Here is an 18194-nt window from a genome sequence, read left to right on the forward strand (position 1 = left end):
ATCAGACCGAGCCGCACAAAACATACTGGTCAGATTTTTCAATTTCATTTTTGTCTGCACGTGACAACCAATCAAATATGGTGATGAACCCACCAAACAGGAAGTGGACTAACATCTAGGTGACACTTTGAGTTAACATAACAAAACTCGATACCATTAGTCAGGACACCGTCCCAATCACTCACAGCAATTTTTATGCATATACATTGAACGCACTAGCGCCACCACCAGTTCAATGCTGCACATGCATTCATGCGCATTATCCTTGACTCTTTTGTCTGATTTTCACAATTGAGGTAGCGTCTGAATCCTTGGACCATCCCGAGTTCATCGACCCCCTATCCCGTAAATTTCTGCCATATTGGACCTCCGCCATATTGGATTTGGTCCAAACTCTACGGAAAGTTTCAGCGGTCACAAATTTCATCTGATTTTCACAGGACTTGGTGGAGATGATCTTCAGACCGAGCCGCACAAATGATACTCGTCAGATTTTTCAAATTCCACTTTATTGGCCCATGACAACCAATCAAATATGGTGATGAAGCCACAAAACAGGAAGTGGGCTAACATCTCAGAGACGCTTTAATGTATGAAGTCCAAACTTGGTACAGGGACTTGGTACCTGATTATGAGGACACAGTAGGAAATTGGCATCATTTGGCCTCTATAGGGGGCGCTGTAATACAGGAAGTGAGCTTGTATCTCAGCAACACTTCGGTGTATGAAGTCCAAACTTGGTACAGGGACTTATTAGCTGATTGTGAGGACATGAAGGAAAGTGGTCTCATTTGGCCTCTAGGGGTGCTGTAATAAAGAAAGTGAGCTCACATCTCAGCAACACTTTGGTGTATGAAGTCCAAACTTGGTAGAGGGACATGGTAGCTGATTGTGAGAATGCACAAGGACATTGGTGTAATTTGGCCTCTTGCTGTGAGTGCTTGCTCATGCCATGGCAACGCCATTCCTGCTATAGCGCTCTGCTAGGCCCCCGCATTGCTGCTTGCAGCTATATTTATTATTATTATAACCTTTTCTTTTTACCTTTTCAAGAATGAATGCGACTCTAACCGCTTAACGTCACAGACATGTTGAAATAACCGTTCTGAAGGTCTGGAGTGGGGCAAGAGAGTTGTTTTTTCAGGTTTTTAAAAAAAGTTTATACTTCTTGAGAAATAGGGGATTGAAAATGTTAAAAAGCTCATTTTTCCCCCATAGACTTGAATGGCTGTGATGTCATAATGGCCTAATGCTCCCAGAGTAGTTCCCAGGCTAATCAGAACACTGGCACAGGTGTCACCTGTGAATCCAACTGTCTCAGCTTCTAATGCATACAATCTGGCGCTCCCTAAAACTATACATCCTGTTTAAGTGTTTCCTGTGTGTCAAAATAAAAGTCACAGCCATATCTCATGCTTTGCACATTATATCTCAAGAATGCCTTGACATACATGCCTGAAATTTGGTATGAGTGTTTGTATGGACTCAAAGATGAAGTGAATTGATGTTGGAGGTCAAAGGTCAAATGTCAAATTCAAAAACACCTTGAGTGTGATATCTCAACGCCAGACACACAAGTTTTTTTGGTAAGAGGGTTTGTATGAACTCAAAGATTAAGCGATTCAATGGTTTTTTTTTTCAGGAATCTCCCCACTGTTACAAACACGTCAAGTCCACCCCGACAAAGACACGAAAACTGCCAAGACAAACAAAAGGGTTACAAAGCTTGCTCACTTACCTGCTACGTTGTCTAGGGATTCTAAAATAACTACCTGCTAGCTAGGACCTGGATTGTAACGTTAAACTTGCCCTGCAGTGTATGTGTGAACGTGAAGTTGAAAACTAGGTTAGTATAGATGAACTGTGGGTGCGACTAATGAGAAGGCCAGGAGCGTAGCTTACCATCCGCCGAAGAACACACAGGGATAACCCAATCCTTACTCCAGTGATCCCCAAACTACGGCCCGCGGGCCAGATACGGCCCGTCACCTCATTTTGGGTGGCCCCCCAAAACATGTCCGTGGTATATAGCATCTGGCCCGCACGGGAGTACGACATCGTCAAACTATAACCTCCGCAATTTCGCCCATTCATTCTCTATGGCCAGTCTTAAAGGAACACGCCACCCAAAATCAGTAGTGATATATGTTCTTACCGTAACTTTCACGAGTTGAGTCGTACCTCTCCCGCGTCGGTAGGTGCACTCAAACGCTCTGTCGCGCGGCGCGAATGTGTTAGCATGTTGCTATGCTAGCGGGCTCTGCCGTGGCCATAGAGAGAGGCACATAGCAGTATTCTCCACGTTTAACCTACTTAAATACAGTTGCACGAGTAGTTGATGAAAAATGTTAGGGCACACAACATGAAACGTGACGATTTTCCAGGCGAATAAACAGGAGAACTACAATGTGTGGCGCAATAGCACTTGGGAGTACTTCGACCTAGCGTGGTAATATTATTAACACCTAATTGTAGATCCTATCCACCACAGAGTTTAGAATCCATGCTGGATCGACCCTCAGCCTCTCCCTCCCCTCTGAGCGAGAGAGAGGCACACACACTAGAGATGCGCTGATGGGCTATTATTTCAACCATAACTGCATAGCAAAATTTATCATCCATCAGCCATCCATCAGCACCAAAGTTTGTTGACCAATTTTCAAAACCGCGCCCGCCCACCATCCGTTGGTTGTTTTAATGTAGGCTATATGGGTGATGCAGCGCTGCTGACGTGAGGCTAGAAAGCCCTTGCCTGTTCTAGAAAGACTGATCTAATGCATCAAATATATTAAAAGGCTAAAGTCGTACATTGGCTAGGCCTATCCCCAGAATATCAGCAGCAAACTCAGTCTCTGTCGCGCAAAACAGTCTCCAAATAAAACGCACATCGGCATGTTGCCTATTCTGCCAGCTTGTGACAATTATATCGTCCAAAATGCTTGATTGCATTGCATTCTCCACATTTTTAGCTAATTTTTCATGTACCACATCAGCATTTTTGTTCAGTGAATCTTTTGTAAATTGCTTTACAATTATTTCTATTTTTTATTCACTTATTCAAATGTTCAAAGAGTTCAAAGTTCTCATCAGGTGAGTGAAAGTTAGAATGGTGGTCATTTCAGACCACTTCAGCACTTCATAAAATTCTCATAGTTTGAGAACTTTAAATTATTTGTAGGATATTCACAACCAGCTGTGCATGCACAGACACAGAGTTCAGAGTTCACGCATTTTTAATAAAATATACTTTTGGGACTCCCTTTTGGGAATTGGGAACTTTTGGGAATACAAACATCTTTTTATTAGTATTATTTAATTTGAGCTACATTTTACACTGATATGGCATGATGGCAATATAAACACTAACAACAATGGTATTAAATTGATTTGAATGTAATGGAATATTCAACTAACGTAGACTGCTGTTGTTCACAGCACTAAGCTATTTATGGTTACTGATATACTCCGAGTCTCTGGCCCTCTCTTAGAGCCAGGCATAGTGAGCTGGCCCTCGGAAGAAAAAGTTTGGGGACCACTGCCTTACTCCCAGCGAGTGGCCAGCCCAAGCTCCAAGTCCTTCAGGTCAAAGTTTTGTCTTACAACGACGGTAGTCCACAAAAGGATAATGTCCAAACGAAAAAATCCTAAAAGGTCTGAGAGGTCATGGGCACGCTGCGTTGCAGACACAGAAACTCACATCATGGGAAACGCGCATTTTTCAATCAGTCACCTGTTTCCCATTTTCAAACATTGGTGCGTCCACGCCAGGGATGGAAATTAAATATTTTTTCTACCTGCCACTGTGGCTGGTGGATTCCAAAATCTACCAGCCACTCAACTTTTTTACCAGCCACTAGAGAAACGGCATGAAAATGTGATATCATGATTATAGTAGGCTACCCAAAATGATCACGGTAATCAGCATTATTGCAATACGACTAAAATGTGCTGAATTTTGCCCTAAACCTACCAGCTCCAAGCACAGTAGCAACAAAACTAAAGGTCAATAGAACCACATTCATATTCTATAGTGTCTTGTCATAAAAGTGGTGTGGCTCCTTTAAGACTCCGTTTCTGTGAGTTCTGGAGCATCCTATAATCCAACCCTCCAACTTGATCTATAGTGTACATCATCTGATTTAAATATGTACAGGTATCAAGGCTATATTTAACATTTAGCATTTATTTTCTATTTGGCCCGTTATGAAATCATGCACTGAACAATTTAAGCACAGCTCAGCTTTAAGAAACGTAATATGCATGCTTAGCATTTTGTGAAACTACATTGAAAAAACTCTGGTTGTACAGTTATCTAGGTGATATTGTTAACATTTATTTTGTATTTGGCCTTATCGTGTATGACAAAACCCCAAAGTTGGAGACCGTGTAGACATTTGCTTCAATTTCAAAACCGGAATACTCTGGAACGGCTATAACTTGTATAAGGGAATGCTTTACACCTTTGTGTTCGGTAAATTCTGCTGTTTATTCTGATTTACGGTTTGTAATTTCTTGAATGAAAAGTTTGTGAGATATTCCACCACGACGAATGGGTGTGGAGATGTCCGTCTGTCTGCCTCATAGGTCTAAATAGCAGCGTGTCGCGGGCCGGATTAAAATAGCTATACGGGCCAATTCAAAAGAGAACTATTTAGGTGAGAATATTAGCCTGTGAAGATATAACGCAGATCCACAGATCTCACTAGATTTATGTCTATGCAGTCATCCTGAAATAATCTAGCAGTTGCACATGAAAGCATAGTGACAGTTTCTTAATGATAGTGAAGTGAAAGTGAAGCGCTGCACCAGTGCCTATAGGCTATGCTGTGGTGGCGGCTCACTACGAGTTGTAGAACTTAAAATCAGCGCGATTTACCCTTATAGGCTGGTAACGTTAGGCTACATGATCCCTACAGACACTTTCTTATTTTTAACCGTCAATAAGTATGAAAATTAGACCGGATCTGACAATTTGTGGTATGTTAGTAGCTCTACCCGCCACAGTGGCTGGTAAGTTGACCAAATTCACCCGCCAGCGCACAAAACTACCCGCATTTGGCGGGGGGCGGGTGGTTAATTTCCATCCCTGGTCCACGCCCACTAATCAGCTGATGCTTCCACGGCCTTCGCATATCAGTGTGTAGTTTCCCTGACTGTCCACTACGTAACACCACCAACATTAAGCCAGCAACTTTCCATCCACTATTGTAATTCCTCTGGCATTACATTTCTAGTTTTATCTGAAATGTTCCAGGAAGATAGGCTTACATAGGCTATATTTAGGCTGTCCCTGTTTGATCACAGGTTCAAGAAAATGCTTTTAGAGTGGATATAACTTCAATGCAATCTAGTTATATTTTATGTACTTTATTTCATGTTGAGTTTTGCTTCCCAGCATGCATTGCAATTCATTTACCGCATTTTAGGCTATTTATTAGTTTGTTTTGAATTTTGAAACAATATGTTTGGAACAATTTAGCTTAGGCTAGTCTAGGCATACTCTGATGATGTTTTGAACAATATGCTACGGTATATACCCATTAAAAAATCATATTAATTTATTAAGAAAAAGACACCGTAGATGTGAAAGTATCATATCTAGCCCGATATAAATGTCCATGTCTACTTAATATCTTTATAATGCATAAGGAGGACATGGTATCATGCAAGACTGGTTGCAGCGAGATCATGTGTCAGATGGTAAGTTTAACTGATTGTGTAATTGTCGGGCAAATTATAAATGCCATCTTATGTTGCGACAATCTCTCTCCTAGCAGCCTACCGGTATGTCCATTCATGTCAAAGCATTCATGAAGCCTACAGAATGTATTAGCGGGCAGTCACATTTCATGTTTTTTTGTTTTTTTTCCCCATAAGTATAAGTATAAGTATTTTTTGATCCCGTGAGGGAAATTTGGTCTCTGCATTTAACCCAATCGGTGAATTAGTGAAACACAAACAGCACACAGTGAGGTGAAGCACACACTAATCCCGGCGCAGTGAGCTGCCTGCTTCAACGGCGGCGCTCGGGGAGCAGTGAGGGGTTAGGTGCCTTGCTCAAGGGCACTTCAGCCGCGGCCCACTGGTCGGGGCTCGAACCGGCAACCCTCCGGTAACCAGTCCAGAGTGCTAACCAGTGGGCCACGGCTGCCCCAAATCGCGGAAATCTAAATGTTGCGCGCAGAACGTCTAGGTGACCATTAGAAGTACGTTCCCTCAAGGTCTGGGGGACGTCCTTTAGACGTACCGAACAAACGTCAAGAGACGTCAAGGGAACCTTACACAATGTCGAGGAGGTGACGTTCGGCAGGGGACCTGTAGGGGACGTCGCCGGGACTTTATTTTGTTTGCTGGGTATATCATAATATTAATTCTTATAGCCATGGAAGAAATTTGTCAAATAGTAAAGTTACTGAAATTGAAGCAACACTGTGCATTTGCTTTACTTGATTGGCTAGTTTTATCTGCCTGTTATTTTTGGTTTTATATTCAAATTTATTTTGATATCATGTGCATCACATGTAAACACATGTGCCATTCCCACTAACCATCCAGGATGTGCACTATAGTTCTGTGTTCCGGGGCGTAAGTCCCAGTGAAAATGAAAGAAAAGTTTGTCTATTGTCAGCTGTATCGCCAAAGATGCACCAACATTTAGCAGTGCCAGTGGGGCTGTAAGTGGTGTGTACAAGGTGTACATGCACTTTAGGTGGTTAGCTCACTAGATTTAAACCACATCTCCTTACTGCTTGTCAAAGTCCACAAAGTTCTAAAGATAACATGGTCATATAATGTCAAATATCTTTATATATTCTTTTCAGCAGGGAATTCATCCCCGTGGTCAGAGTTCAGAGTTGTGCTGCTGGGATACAGAAATGCTGGGAAGAGTTCATCAGGAAACACCATCCTGGGCAGAGAGGAGTTTGACCTGAAGAGAAGAACAGCTCAGTGTGTGAAGAGGCAGGGAGAAGTAGCAGGCAGACAGCTCACTGTAGTCGAGGCTCCAGGATGGTGGTGTAGCTACAACCTCCAAGCCACTCCTGAGCTCACTAAAGAGGAAATTATACTCAGTGTGTCTCTGTGTCCTCCAGGACCACATGCTGTCTTGCTATTTATAAATCTTGATGAAGCCATCACAGAAGGAATGAACATAATTTTTCAACAACATGTGGAACTTCTTGGTGAGAGAGTGTGGAGTCACACCATGGTGCTGTTCACCTGTGGAGACTGGCTGGGAAACGCAACCATTGAGCAGTACATGGAGAGTGAAGAAAATATCAGATATCTGGTAGAGAAATGTGGGAACAGATATCATGTTCTCAACAATGAGAATAAGGGAGATGACAAGCAGGTCACACAGCTGCTGGAGAAGATTAAGGAGATGGTAGCAGGAAATGGTGGACGTCACTTTGAGGTTGACAAAACTCTTCTACAAGAACTGGTGAACAAGAGGAGACACCTCAGTACAAGAGTGGAGGACAGAGAGACCAGAGCTTACAAACAGGAGGCTATGTTTAAATATGTCATGGGTGAGTTATCTATTGCTATACAAGTTGTTATAGTTGACTTGAACATACAAGTATACTTCCAGAGAGGCTATTCACATTAAACCAGACATTTCACCAGACATTAGTATTAACTCAGGTAATCCACACATATTAACAAATACAAACATTGAACATCCATAAATAAAGTTACGTGTAATAAAATGGATTACACAGGAAAAAAGTATCGAACGCGGCTACTGAAATTTCTTAAATACTTTGTGGAAAAGCTTTTGTTTGTAATGACATCTTCAAGACATTTCCTGTATATCGAAACTAATCACCGTATTCAGGTGTGATTTTTGCCCCTTCTTAAACAGATAGTCTTTAAATCTTGAAGATTCCAGGAGTCCCTCTTGTGAATCCTGATGTTTAGCTCCTTCCAGAAATGTTTAGTTGGATTTAACCAAATGAGTTTCCTGTATGCTTTGGATCATTGTCCCACTGGAAGATCTACCAACGTCTTATCCTCATCATCCTGGTGGATGGCAAGATTCTCTCTGACTAAAATTACCCCATTTATCGTTCCTTCAACTGTATGAAGTCTGCCAGTACCATGAGATGAAAAACAACCCCACACCATGATCCCTCCACCTCCAAACCTCACTATTGGTATGGTATTTTAAGGCTGATGTACAGTGCCATTTCTCCTCCAAACATGGTGTGTAGTATGACATCCAGCAAGTTAAATTTTGCTCTTGTCTGACCAGACTACATTCTATTTTATAGGCTTGTCCAAATGTTGTGTAGCAAACTTTAAACGAGCTTCGACATGTTTTTCTTCAGTAATGGAGTTGTGCGGGGTGAGCGTCCATAGAAGCCATGGCGGTGGAGTGCATTACCTATGATTTTCTCTGGAACAATTGTACCTGCTGCCTCCAAGTTTCTGGAGCTTTCTTCGAGTGGTCTTTGGCTCTTGGGGTACTCTTCTTACTATCCTTCTGACTACCTGGTCAGAAATCTTGTGAGGAGGTTCTGTGTGTGGCTGGTTGATGATGCAGTGATGTTACTTCCATCCTTCCTTGCATCTGTAACCTAGCCTGGCGGCCATATCATTGAAATGTATAGTCTGGAATCGACCCATTCACTACGCTTAATCCAAGGGGCGGGCAGAGAATTGCCTTTCAAACTGCCTAGGCATGCAATAGGCCAGCGCTACGACCATATCCGTATCCGGTCGGCAAAACGGCAAATACATCCTTCTTCGAAAGGAATGACTTAAGTGCATTGTGTTGCTCAACTTTCAAAGAAAAGCCAAAGTCAAAGCCAAAAGCAAAGTCCAACTCCTCCAAAGTTGACGCCAACGCCGATTCAAACAACCGCTCTTCGTTCACCATAGCCACCTTCCTTGTTGTTCACCGTCGTAGGACTGTCGTCATCCTGTTAAGCTCGCCTTAAGACTCTCTAACAAAATAGAGCGCTGTGATTGGATGACGTCCACGACGTCAGCCAATAGAAATTCCTATGGTTTGATACTAGACGTACAGGCTGAGCAAATTAATTTGCCGCCGCTAGGGTGCATCTAGATTTCTAGGCTATCTGTAACCATTTACGATGATATGTTTTGCAAAAATAAGGTTGCAAAGATCTTGGGAGAGCTCTTTGCTTTTACCCATCATGGGTAACACGTGATGTTTCTTGTGTGACACCTTGATAACAAGAAAACCTTTTTTTATAGCCCATCAAAATGTACTAACCCAGCTTATATTAATTTGCACAGAGAGGATTCCAGCTCGTTCCTTGCCTTGGTGAACTTCCTCTTTATTACACATAACTCTACTTATGGACTTTAATGTTTGGATTTTGATATATGTGTGAGGATTACCTAAATTAATACTAATGTGTGGTGAAAATTCCGTGCAAATAGCCTGACTGGAAGTATACTTACTGAAAGAAAAATTTATGTGTTCAATACCTATTTCCACCACTGTATATAAATAAATGAAGTTCATGCACTAAATACATTTCTTCAATAATAGAATTACTACATAAATAATTATATGGCTTTACAGGTGAACTTCAGCCTCTCTCAGGAATAAAGGTGATTCTCTTGCGATATACTGAGAAAAGAAACACAGACACAGTAGAAGGAGAGATGGCAGAAGGAGTAACACTTCAGTGTGAGAAGAAACAGGAGATCAAGGGAGGAGAGATCACTAGAGTTTACATGACACCAAGTAAGAAAACTCTAGAAGATACTAAAGCAGAGTTGGTGTCTCTGTGTGATCCTGGTCCACATGCATTTGTACTGAGAGTCGACACTGATCTTCACTTCACTGAGAGAAGAAGGAGGCAATTCCAGACACATCTGGGGCTTCTGGGGGACAGAGTTTGGGATTACGCCATGGTGATGTTTGACTCCTCTCAGGACCTGTCGGTAGACAGGAACATTGAGGAGTACATTGAGAGTGAAGGAGAGGCCCTGCAGTGGTTGGTGGAGAAATGTGGGAACAGGTATGTTCACTGGACAGGTGAGGAGAGCTGGCCAGGTGTACTGAAGAAGATTGATGAGTTAGTGGTTCTCAATGGAGGAAGCCATTTCCAGTATGAGGAAGGGAGGACAAATGAGACCACAGCAGCAGACTGGAAGATGGAGGTGCAGCAGCTCGTGAAACGGATGGAAGAGATTGAGCTGGCAAACAGCATACCGTCTCCCCCCAATAGTAAGTATGTTATGAACATGATGCAAGCAGATTATTATTATGTGTGGTACTTCCCTCCATGAGAGACATTTGTTCAGCTAGAAGTCATGTACTAAAAATAAAATGACTATCAAAGCAATTCTAAAATTCTAGGATTTACATGTACAAATAATATTTGACACATATAATATGTGTACAAATATTATGTACAAATAATATTTGATTTTTCCGTTCAGTAAAGTTATAAATAGTACAGTATGCATATAAATATAAATGCTTTTGAATTGAAGGTTTTAAGGAAAATGCATATTTATCTTCCAATCTGATAGTATTGTTGCTTAACGGTACTGAAAAAAGGGATGAATTACACAGATATGTAGGAGTTTTTCAGTCTGCATGTGTTTTATTTTCAGTGGGAGGAGATGACAGGTCTGAAATAACCTCAGTAACCTCAGCCTACCACACACACATCTCAGACACAGCATCTGAAGCCCCCTCTGAACAAGACTCTGTGATGTCAGCAGCTACTAGCTCTGGGATTGGTTCACTAACGTCTGGAAGACTGGAGGGATGGAGTGATCATAAGAGATCAGTGGTGAAGGAGGAAGTCAGCAGCTCAGGGAAAAGTCCAGAAGAGACCAACACGGGAGAACTGGCCCTGTAAAACGTCTTAGAGCTTAGAACAGAGATCAGAGAGAGACCAACACGGGAGAACTGGCCTTGTAAAACGTCTTAGAGCTTAGAACAGAGATCAGAGAGATCAGGAGGAAGTCAGCAGCTCAGAACAGGGGGAGAGGCCAGAAGAGGAAGGGAGGAGGGAACTGGAACCTCCGAAAACTTCTGAAAAGATCACAGATTAGCTCATCTTTCCTTTCTCTCTCTCTCTCTGAAATTGCAACAATGACCAATATGTTCATCATATAACTCTGATATTTTATGATAAAGTTATTGAAGACATTTTTCGCTTTCCACTGTTGATTTATTGTTATAACCTAATTAGACCTTCTATTAGCTCTTGGATTAGATGCATTTGTACCTATATACTGCATATTGTACTTGTACAGTAGGCCTACAAGTAGGCTATTTTGAACAATATTTACGTGAATTCTGTAATCTATGTCTATAATTTATGTTTATGTATGTAATCTATATAATCTAGCTAATGTTTTTTTCTCCTCAGTTAAAGCAACACCAAAGAGTTTTTTTTTACCTTAAAATAATGTTTCCAAAATCGTTTCAGTGGTTCATCAACTTGTAACAGTTGTACAACTTGTAACTCTATCGGCTATAACCGCACTATGTAAGTTTGGCAGATCGGGTAGCGGATCTGTAGTTTGATGGAATGAGACATAAGAAACTACAAATTTGACTTGCGTTTGATGACGCAATACATCGTGCTTCCATAAATCATGCAACATATTCTACCTTGTCTGTGGACATTGTTATTTGTAAAGCCGGTGCTGGATAAACAAATAGCGTGCGTGCGACAGAGGGAAAGTTCTTTGGTGTTGCTTTAATGCTGGATAGGTTATTTCACAATGTTATGTAGATGTTAATTGATGCATTATAATGTATCTTACAACAAAAAAATAAAAATAAAATTGGCTTGTGAGCCTTTCGAAAGACTAGGGTTCAAAGCTCTCTTTGAAGGATGAGTCTGGGTCATCTACTGACCTGCACCGGTTTGGTCCAAATGCTCCTCAGACCAAGCCTCACATCAATGTAGTTTTGAAAGCCTGTATGTGACAACCAGTGATGCCGGTAACGTGTTACTTAGTAACGCGTTATATTCTACTCTATACTCCACTTTTTTCGGTAATGAGTAATCTAACACGCTACTATTTCCAAACCAGTAATCAGATTAAAGTTACTTATCCAAGTCACTGTGTATTACTATTTTTGTCATTTTACTTTTAGTAAAAAGATATATTTTTTGCTTACTTCTTGTCTCTGGGATTAACATCATGTAGCCTATGCTCACGTTTTCAGCATGAGGACAACTCACAGCGACACAAACGTAAACAACAGAGGGAGGAGAGGGATGCGCGTTTTAGTATTTGTATTTTTAGTATTTTGAGTTTGTGTCAGCTAAACATGACAACATTAAAGTACATTGTACACTCTCTGCTGGCGGCAAAGTGCTGTCTAGCTAGACATCCCAAGTCTCCCGGAAGTTCTGGGAGTCTCCATATTGATAGCGGCTCCCTGACGCCCGCAAATTTGATACAATCTCCCGGAATCTAGAGCAAGCGAGCAAGAGCGCGCAGCCTTCAAATCGCGTGTGCATCTGAGTGTAGCAGGGGGTCAAGAGCGTGCAGATTAGCTTCGGCATGTTAGCATACGCCATTTTCAAATATGGCGCTGCATGGAGCATTTGGAACCAGCTCCATGCACGAAAATCCGTGTTGGGCACGAGCTCTCATGCGCGTACATGTTGGTGGGCGGGTACCTATCCGGCGGCTACAGCCAAACGTGCATATTGGTTGTTTATCCATCATATGACAAATAAAGAAAATTCTATTGATCTTGTTTCGTTGTTGTTTGTCCTGAACAAACATAGCCTAAACATGATTAAAGACAATAAATTACACAACAGCGGCATAAAGACCTTGTCTCGTTACACCATGGGTCTCCAACATGTTGCTCTCAACCCCCTTTGGAGCTTGCCAGAGACTGAAGCACTAGGCTACTACATTTAAACACAATTATTGCCGCGAGGCATTCCAGCCTACGAATTTAATAAAAAGTAAACCATGCATAATTAAAAAAAAACTCAATTTAGGCTACTTCGCTATGCAATAAGGTTTCCATTAGAGCACAGCGCACGTTCAATGAATGAAGAAGGCCTTGTCTCGCAATAAACAGCTGGAAATTCAAACACTTTTTCAACTACACAAAACTTTACAGTGATCATCAAATACCCTCTAGATCTAAATGCCCATCAGTCTCAACATTTAACTATATAATAAAAGTCAAAAAGTAAATTAAATCTCATACCAAAACCAAAAATCGTCTGCGTTTGATAGCCTGGTATACCGCTCCAAACAAAACGCATGTCTCACAATAACGTAGAAAAGGTCTGCCCCGAATAAGCCTACCTCAAATAAATACCTGTGCTTTGCGCAGCCTAAGTAAATAGCAGACGCCGGACATAATTTAGGATTTACGGAAAGTATGCCATCATACGATGTTGGACGCCTGGCGATGCTCTGGCCGTCTACTGTGCCTCTGACACCGCTGCCTCATTTGGATGGTAACTCCACAGGTGAGCACGAAGATTGGATGTCGTGGATGGGCAAGTAAACTGTTTTTTTGCTGAGTCCGCAGACAACATTCTCTTTAACGGTTACTTCACCATCTGCGGTGTACAACTCAAAGTAAAGACACCACATTTTAGATGAGTTGGGGACGTAATTGTCCGCTCAGGCTGACCGTTCTGTGCGTTATCTTCAATACTATCTTTAATAATATTGAATATCTTCAATATTATTTTCAAAACAGGGTGGCTATTGAGGGCTCTGGCTCCAGTCATTATTGTGGCTACTGGCTATTATTGGCTTGATTTGGTCATGGGCCAACGCTAGAATACGTTTAGAGCACCCGCTATGAAATGGCAAACAATAAAATAAAAAACAAACTAATCATAGACTGTAAAAATGCGCTACACTTGGCACTAAAAACCAAATAGTTTATTTATAGTTCGACTACAGATTTTTCACGTCATGTTCGAATGCATATTTGCAGCAGGACAGCAGGCAGACCGCTCTTAGTTAGAGCCGCTGTATCCAATGAAATTAAGTTGCGCTTCAGGGCGACTCCACTTGGACTCCATGCGCGTTCCCGAGCAACTTTTTCTTCTTCTTGTTATGAGGCAAGGACTTTATGTGCATTATCGCCACCCTCTTACTGGAGGACGACTCTCTTTTTACAGAATATCCAATAAAAATCGACGTTGGTCCATGCGTCATTTCCAGCTTTGTAACTTGGCGCATGGTCACAGCCGACTGGCGCTGGATCCGAACCCCAGTGTTCAAGATGGCGTTGACTAGGAATTGGCCGGATTTACTAGCCTAGCCTCCACCATTCATTTGTATGAAGGGCGGGACTTAGTCACTCTCTCCAGTTATATATAATACCTCCATGGAGTGTAGCGCGCACATGAGGGAGAGAGGGAGGGGTGGTGCGTGAAGTGCATCCAAGACAGAGAGCACCCTGGCCTGTTTCGCATGTAACAGTGACTTTAGCATTGCCCATGGTGGGTTAAATGATTGCAAAAGACTTGTTGAGGTGAGTTTAACAAGTGTCATTTAATTTGCATATTATTCAGGCCTATTAGATGGCTAGTTGCCAAGGCTACATGAAAAGCCCAAACTACCAAAATCTATATATTTTATTATCACAATTTCCATCTATAGGCCTTCCTTATTTGGTGTACTGACTAGACATTACTGAACATCTGTATTTTAAGTAGGCTAAAGGGATACCTTTCTGAAATTACTTTTTTTCAGGTTGGGATGTCTGCTATATATGATTGACATTACTGTTAAAATGCACTTCCAATAATGTAAGTATTGGCAAAACCGGTTGTCATTTTTATGTTGAGGTCACGGGGATGTTGTCGGCAGCTGTTAAATGTAACTAATAAAGTAACTTGTAATCTAACTTACTTAGTTACTTTTAAAATCAAGTAAACAGTAAAGTAACTAAGTTACTTTTTAAAGGAGTAATCAGTAATCAGATTACTTTTTCAAGGTAACTGTGGCAACACTGGTGACAACCAATCAAAATCAGCAAAAATGTGAACAATGCTTTTGGAAGTGATGGTAAATGTCAGCTATTCTTTAGTTGTCATGGAGCTTGATGTGAGTGCTTACAGTCACACCCGTGGCAAGATCACATCAAGCTGGCGACTAGGCTGTGGCCTGCCGCCAGTCTCATAGGACCCCTCATCACTGCTTGGCGTTGTATTTTGGTACATCTTTCCTGATTTGAGTCCCAAAGTATTTCCGTTTGATACATTTGTGAGAGCATTTTGTCTGTTATGCGCAAAGCGACCAGCCACCTCCTACTGGACACGGCTATACGCTGGTTTGTCTCTCTCTACTGGTGCTGAAAGATTATCGCAGCCACTGCCGGTCAGCTGATCCGAGCTAGTACCGAGAGGTTGGGTTACAGTGGTTCTCACAGTGTGGGGAATAGAGACATGTCAGGTGAGGCGCGATGAACTTTGGGAGGAAATTTGTTTTTGTTTTTCTTTATCTTTAATAATGACTTTCTTTTTTGACAAGATCATAGATTCAAAACAAAATAACCACACACAAAACATAGGAGTCATAAACAGACCGACACGATCTCCAGCAGGGTTGATTACTGCAATGGACTGTTCACTGGCCTTCCTAAAAAGACTATCAAACAGCTTCAGGTGATACAAAATGCAGCAGCTAGGATTCTATCAAAAACTAAAAGAAATGACCACATTACTCCAATTCTTAAGTCCTTGCACTGGCTTCCGGTACGTCACAGAACCAACTTTCGGATGACATCAAAAAGGCCCCAACTGTAGCCAGTTTTAAATCTAGACTTAAGACTAGACTGTTCTCAGATGCTTTCTGCTAACTGCGCCGAGTTACAAATTCTGAATCTGCCTTGATAATTATTCTACCTTGTCTTTTATTACTTTTTTACTACTTTTGCCTTTGTTTTTGCGTACTAATTTATTTTTAAATGATTTTACCTTGTGTTTTATGTTTTCTTTTTATTATGATCTTTACCTTTTGAACTATTCTTTGACTATATTGCCCTTCTATGCTTTTATTTGCCATTATTGTTTTGTTTTGTTTATGTAAAGCACATTGAATGACCTCTGTGTATGAAATGCGCTATAAAACTTGACTTGACTTGACATGAATTAAAATAGCATCTGATCCAGCGGACCAAGACAGGAAATGCAACGTAGAACCATTTTTTGACAGTTGATGAGTTCAGGTGGTGTTTGAAAATTTGCCACTTTCAAAGTGGAGAATGACAGAAAAAGTTTGAGAACCACTGGGTTACACACAGACACACACACACATCAGAGTGCAATATTTAATTCAGTACCAGGCTATTATGAGAATTAAAGACAGATTAGGTGCCATACCTCTTCTTCATTGGTTTGAAATACTTTCCAGAATAATGAAAACATTTCCACAAGCCAGTTATTTAAGTTTTAAAGGTGAAGTGCAACATAAATAACTTTTGGTATTTACCCAATAGGCCTACATATATGTGTTGGGTATTGTACAATGCCCATTTTGCATCTGTTTTTATTAACGAAATGACTTATGAATAATAATTGGAATGTTCTTGGTCATCTTGTCTCTCCGTAAACATGACAACAATCTTTGTCCTTGTAGTTTGTCTTCAGAATGAGTTAAGAAGCAGCTTAGAAATGTCATTCAAAGGTTGATATTGGCGTCAAATGACCACTGCCTCACACCTGTTCTCTGTATGGAAGCGCCCGCTGAAGGACCGTCCGTGGCTGTAATAAACATTTACTTAGTTTTATGCAGGTGGAGTGGGTGAATGAAAGATTGCTAGCCCTATTATGAATGTTATTTACATTCGCAAGGCGCAGACGCGGAGTCGCATTCCTGGGTAGGTGTTCTCTCACTGCTTGCTTGCGTAGCCAGCTTACGCGAAGAGAAGACGGAAGGAAACGAGCCTGTTGCCTCAAAGGCGATATATAGGCTACATTCAGGGAACAAAAGACACAAGCTCAGCAGGAACATACACACCGTGTGTGTGTGAGAGTCGTTGTCCATGGGATTTAGGTCTTGCGAGTCGTGAGTCGTGGTGCTCTTCCTTCCAACCCGATGTGGTGAAATTTTCAAGTGTGCGTCTGCGTGGGGGACTGGCAGCAGAACGAGCGAGTGCGTGACGACGACGACGACAGTGTTGCATGTTGAAATAGCCTCAACGGCATGTTATGATGACACGTAATCTACATGGGTAGCTGCAGGGTTTGCGAATATGTCACGGGATTATCCATGCAGAAAGGACTGTACGTTTCGGATTTCTGACCGCAGATGGAGCAGTTATATGTCTCATAGGGAGGCATGGGGGTTCTGAAACCACGGTGACTTGCCCTCCAATCCGGGCTTCCCGATTCACCGATTGTCGGTCCGTTTTTCCCCGTCATAATTTTGTTTTAGAGAAAAAATAATAACAGGCCTATATTGACTGCTAGTGCGCGCTTGTGTTGTGCTGTGGATCATTCGACTTGATCGTTTTCCTTGCGCGCTTGTGCTGCAGCCTATACTACTGCGCGGGTTTAACTTACTTTTGGAGGACGAATCGAGAATGGCTGCACCTTCCCCAAAGAAGTATGACTGAGTGTGTGTAGGGAGTCTTGCCATTGGCCTGTGTTGCTGCTGATTGTTGACACTGGGGCTCCTCTACACACACACACACTCATGACGGCAAAAATGGGCTTCCCTCCTCTTTGGAGTCGAGCTCGGTGCTTGGACAGCGGTGTTGATCCAGAACGGGAGCAACAGTGGGCCGAGCTGTTTGATGAGTTGGACCTAAACAAGGATGGGCGCATCGACGTCAGTGAGCTGCGGGCCGGGCTCGCCGCACGAGGGCTTCTGTCGCGGGGCTCCGTGGAGGAGGTAAGGGGATAGTGTTTTTGCACAATGTTCTGTAAACTGGGCTACTCAGAACTAGGCTACAACCAACGCAGGGTGTTGTGACGTTTAGCCCAGCGAGTAGCCGTGTGCTGTGCTGCGTCTGTGCCGGTTCGTCTCACGAGCAGTGGCCATGGTAATGGTACAGACGGCCAAATGTCAGTGCTATGGCCAGCGGTTTCAAAGGCGCTTGCACACACGCACGCGCATTCTGCATCCACTTACCGAACCACGTGATCCCGTACACTCGCATAAACCATATCGCAGGACACCATAGCGGATTAACCATGATAGTCCCGTTAACGAAATTAAGCCTCTGCAAAAATCTGAATGATCTAGGC

General features: G+C 42.1%; 2 protein-coding genes across 4 annotated transcripts in view; both read left to right on the forward strand.

Annotated features, from left to right (window-relative positions):
* LOC143103440 (uncharacterized) overlaps window positions 1–12026 on the forward strand; it is a 74770-nt gene extending 62744 nt beyond the window's left edge. The window contains exons 8-10 of one of the 2 annotated variants that reach the window (XM_076267219.1): window positions 6822–7529; window positions 9557–10207; window positions 10600–12026. In XM_076267219.1, the coding sequence (XP_076123334.1) occupies window positions 6822–7529; window positions 9557–10207; window positions 10600–10850 (1610 nt within the window). In that variant the 3' untranslated portion in view covers window positions 10851–12026. The remainder of the gene's footprint in view (window positions 1–6821; window positions 7530–9556; window positions 10208–10599) is intronic. The other variant, XM_076267220.1, reaches the window with a different exon arrangement.
* A 4247-nt stretch (window positions 12027–16273) lies between these two features.
* LOC143103441 (mitochondrial adenyl nucleotide antiporter SLC25A23-like) overlaps window positions 16274–18194 on the forward strand; it is a 15752-nt gene continuing 13831 nt past the window's right edge. For both annotated transcript variants that reach the window (XM_076267221.1, XM_076267222.1), the window contains exon 1: window positions 16274–17838. In XM_076267221.1, coding sequence (XP_076123336.1) covers window positions 17641–17838 — 198 coding nt within the window. In that variant the 5' untranslated portion in view covers window positions 16274–17640. The remainder of the gene's footprint in view (window positions 17839–18194) is intronic.

The sequence above is a fragment of the Alosa pseudoharengus genome, unplaced genomic scaffold, assembly GCF_046254945.1.
Source record: "Alosa pseudoharengus isolate Yale_2024_CS ecotype anadromous, Long Island Sound unplaced genomic scaffold, YU_APseudo_1.1 YU_APseudo_1.1_scf_40, whole genome shotgun sequence".
NCBI lineage: Eukaryota > Metazoa > Chordata > Actinopteri > Clupeiformes > Clupeidae > Alosa > Alosa pseudoharengus.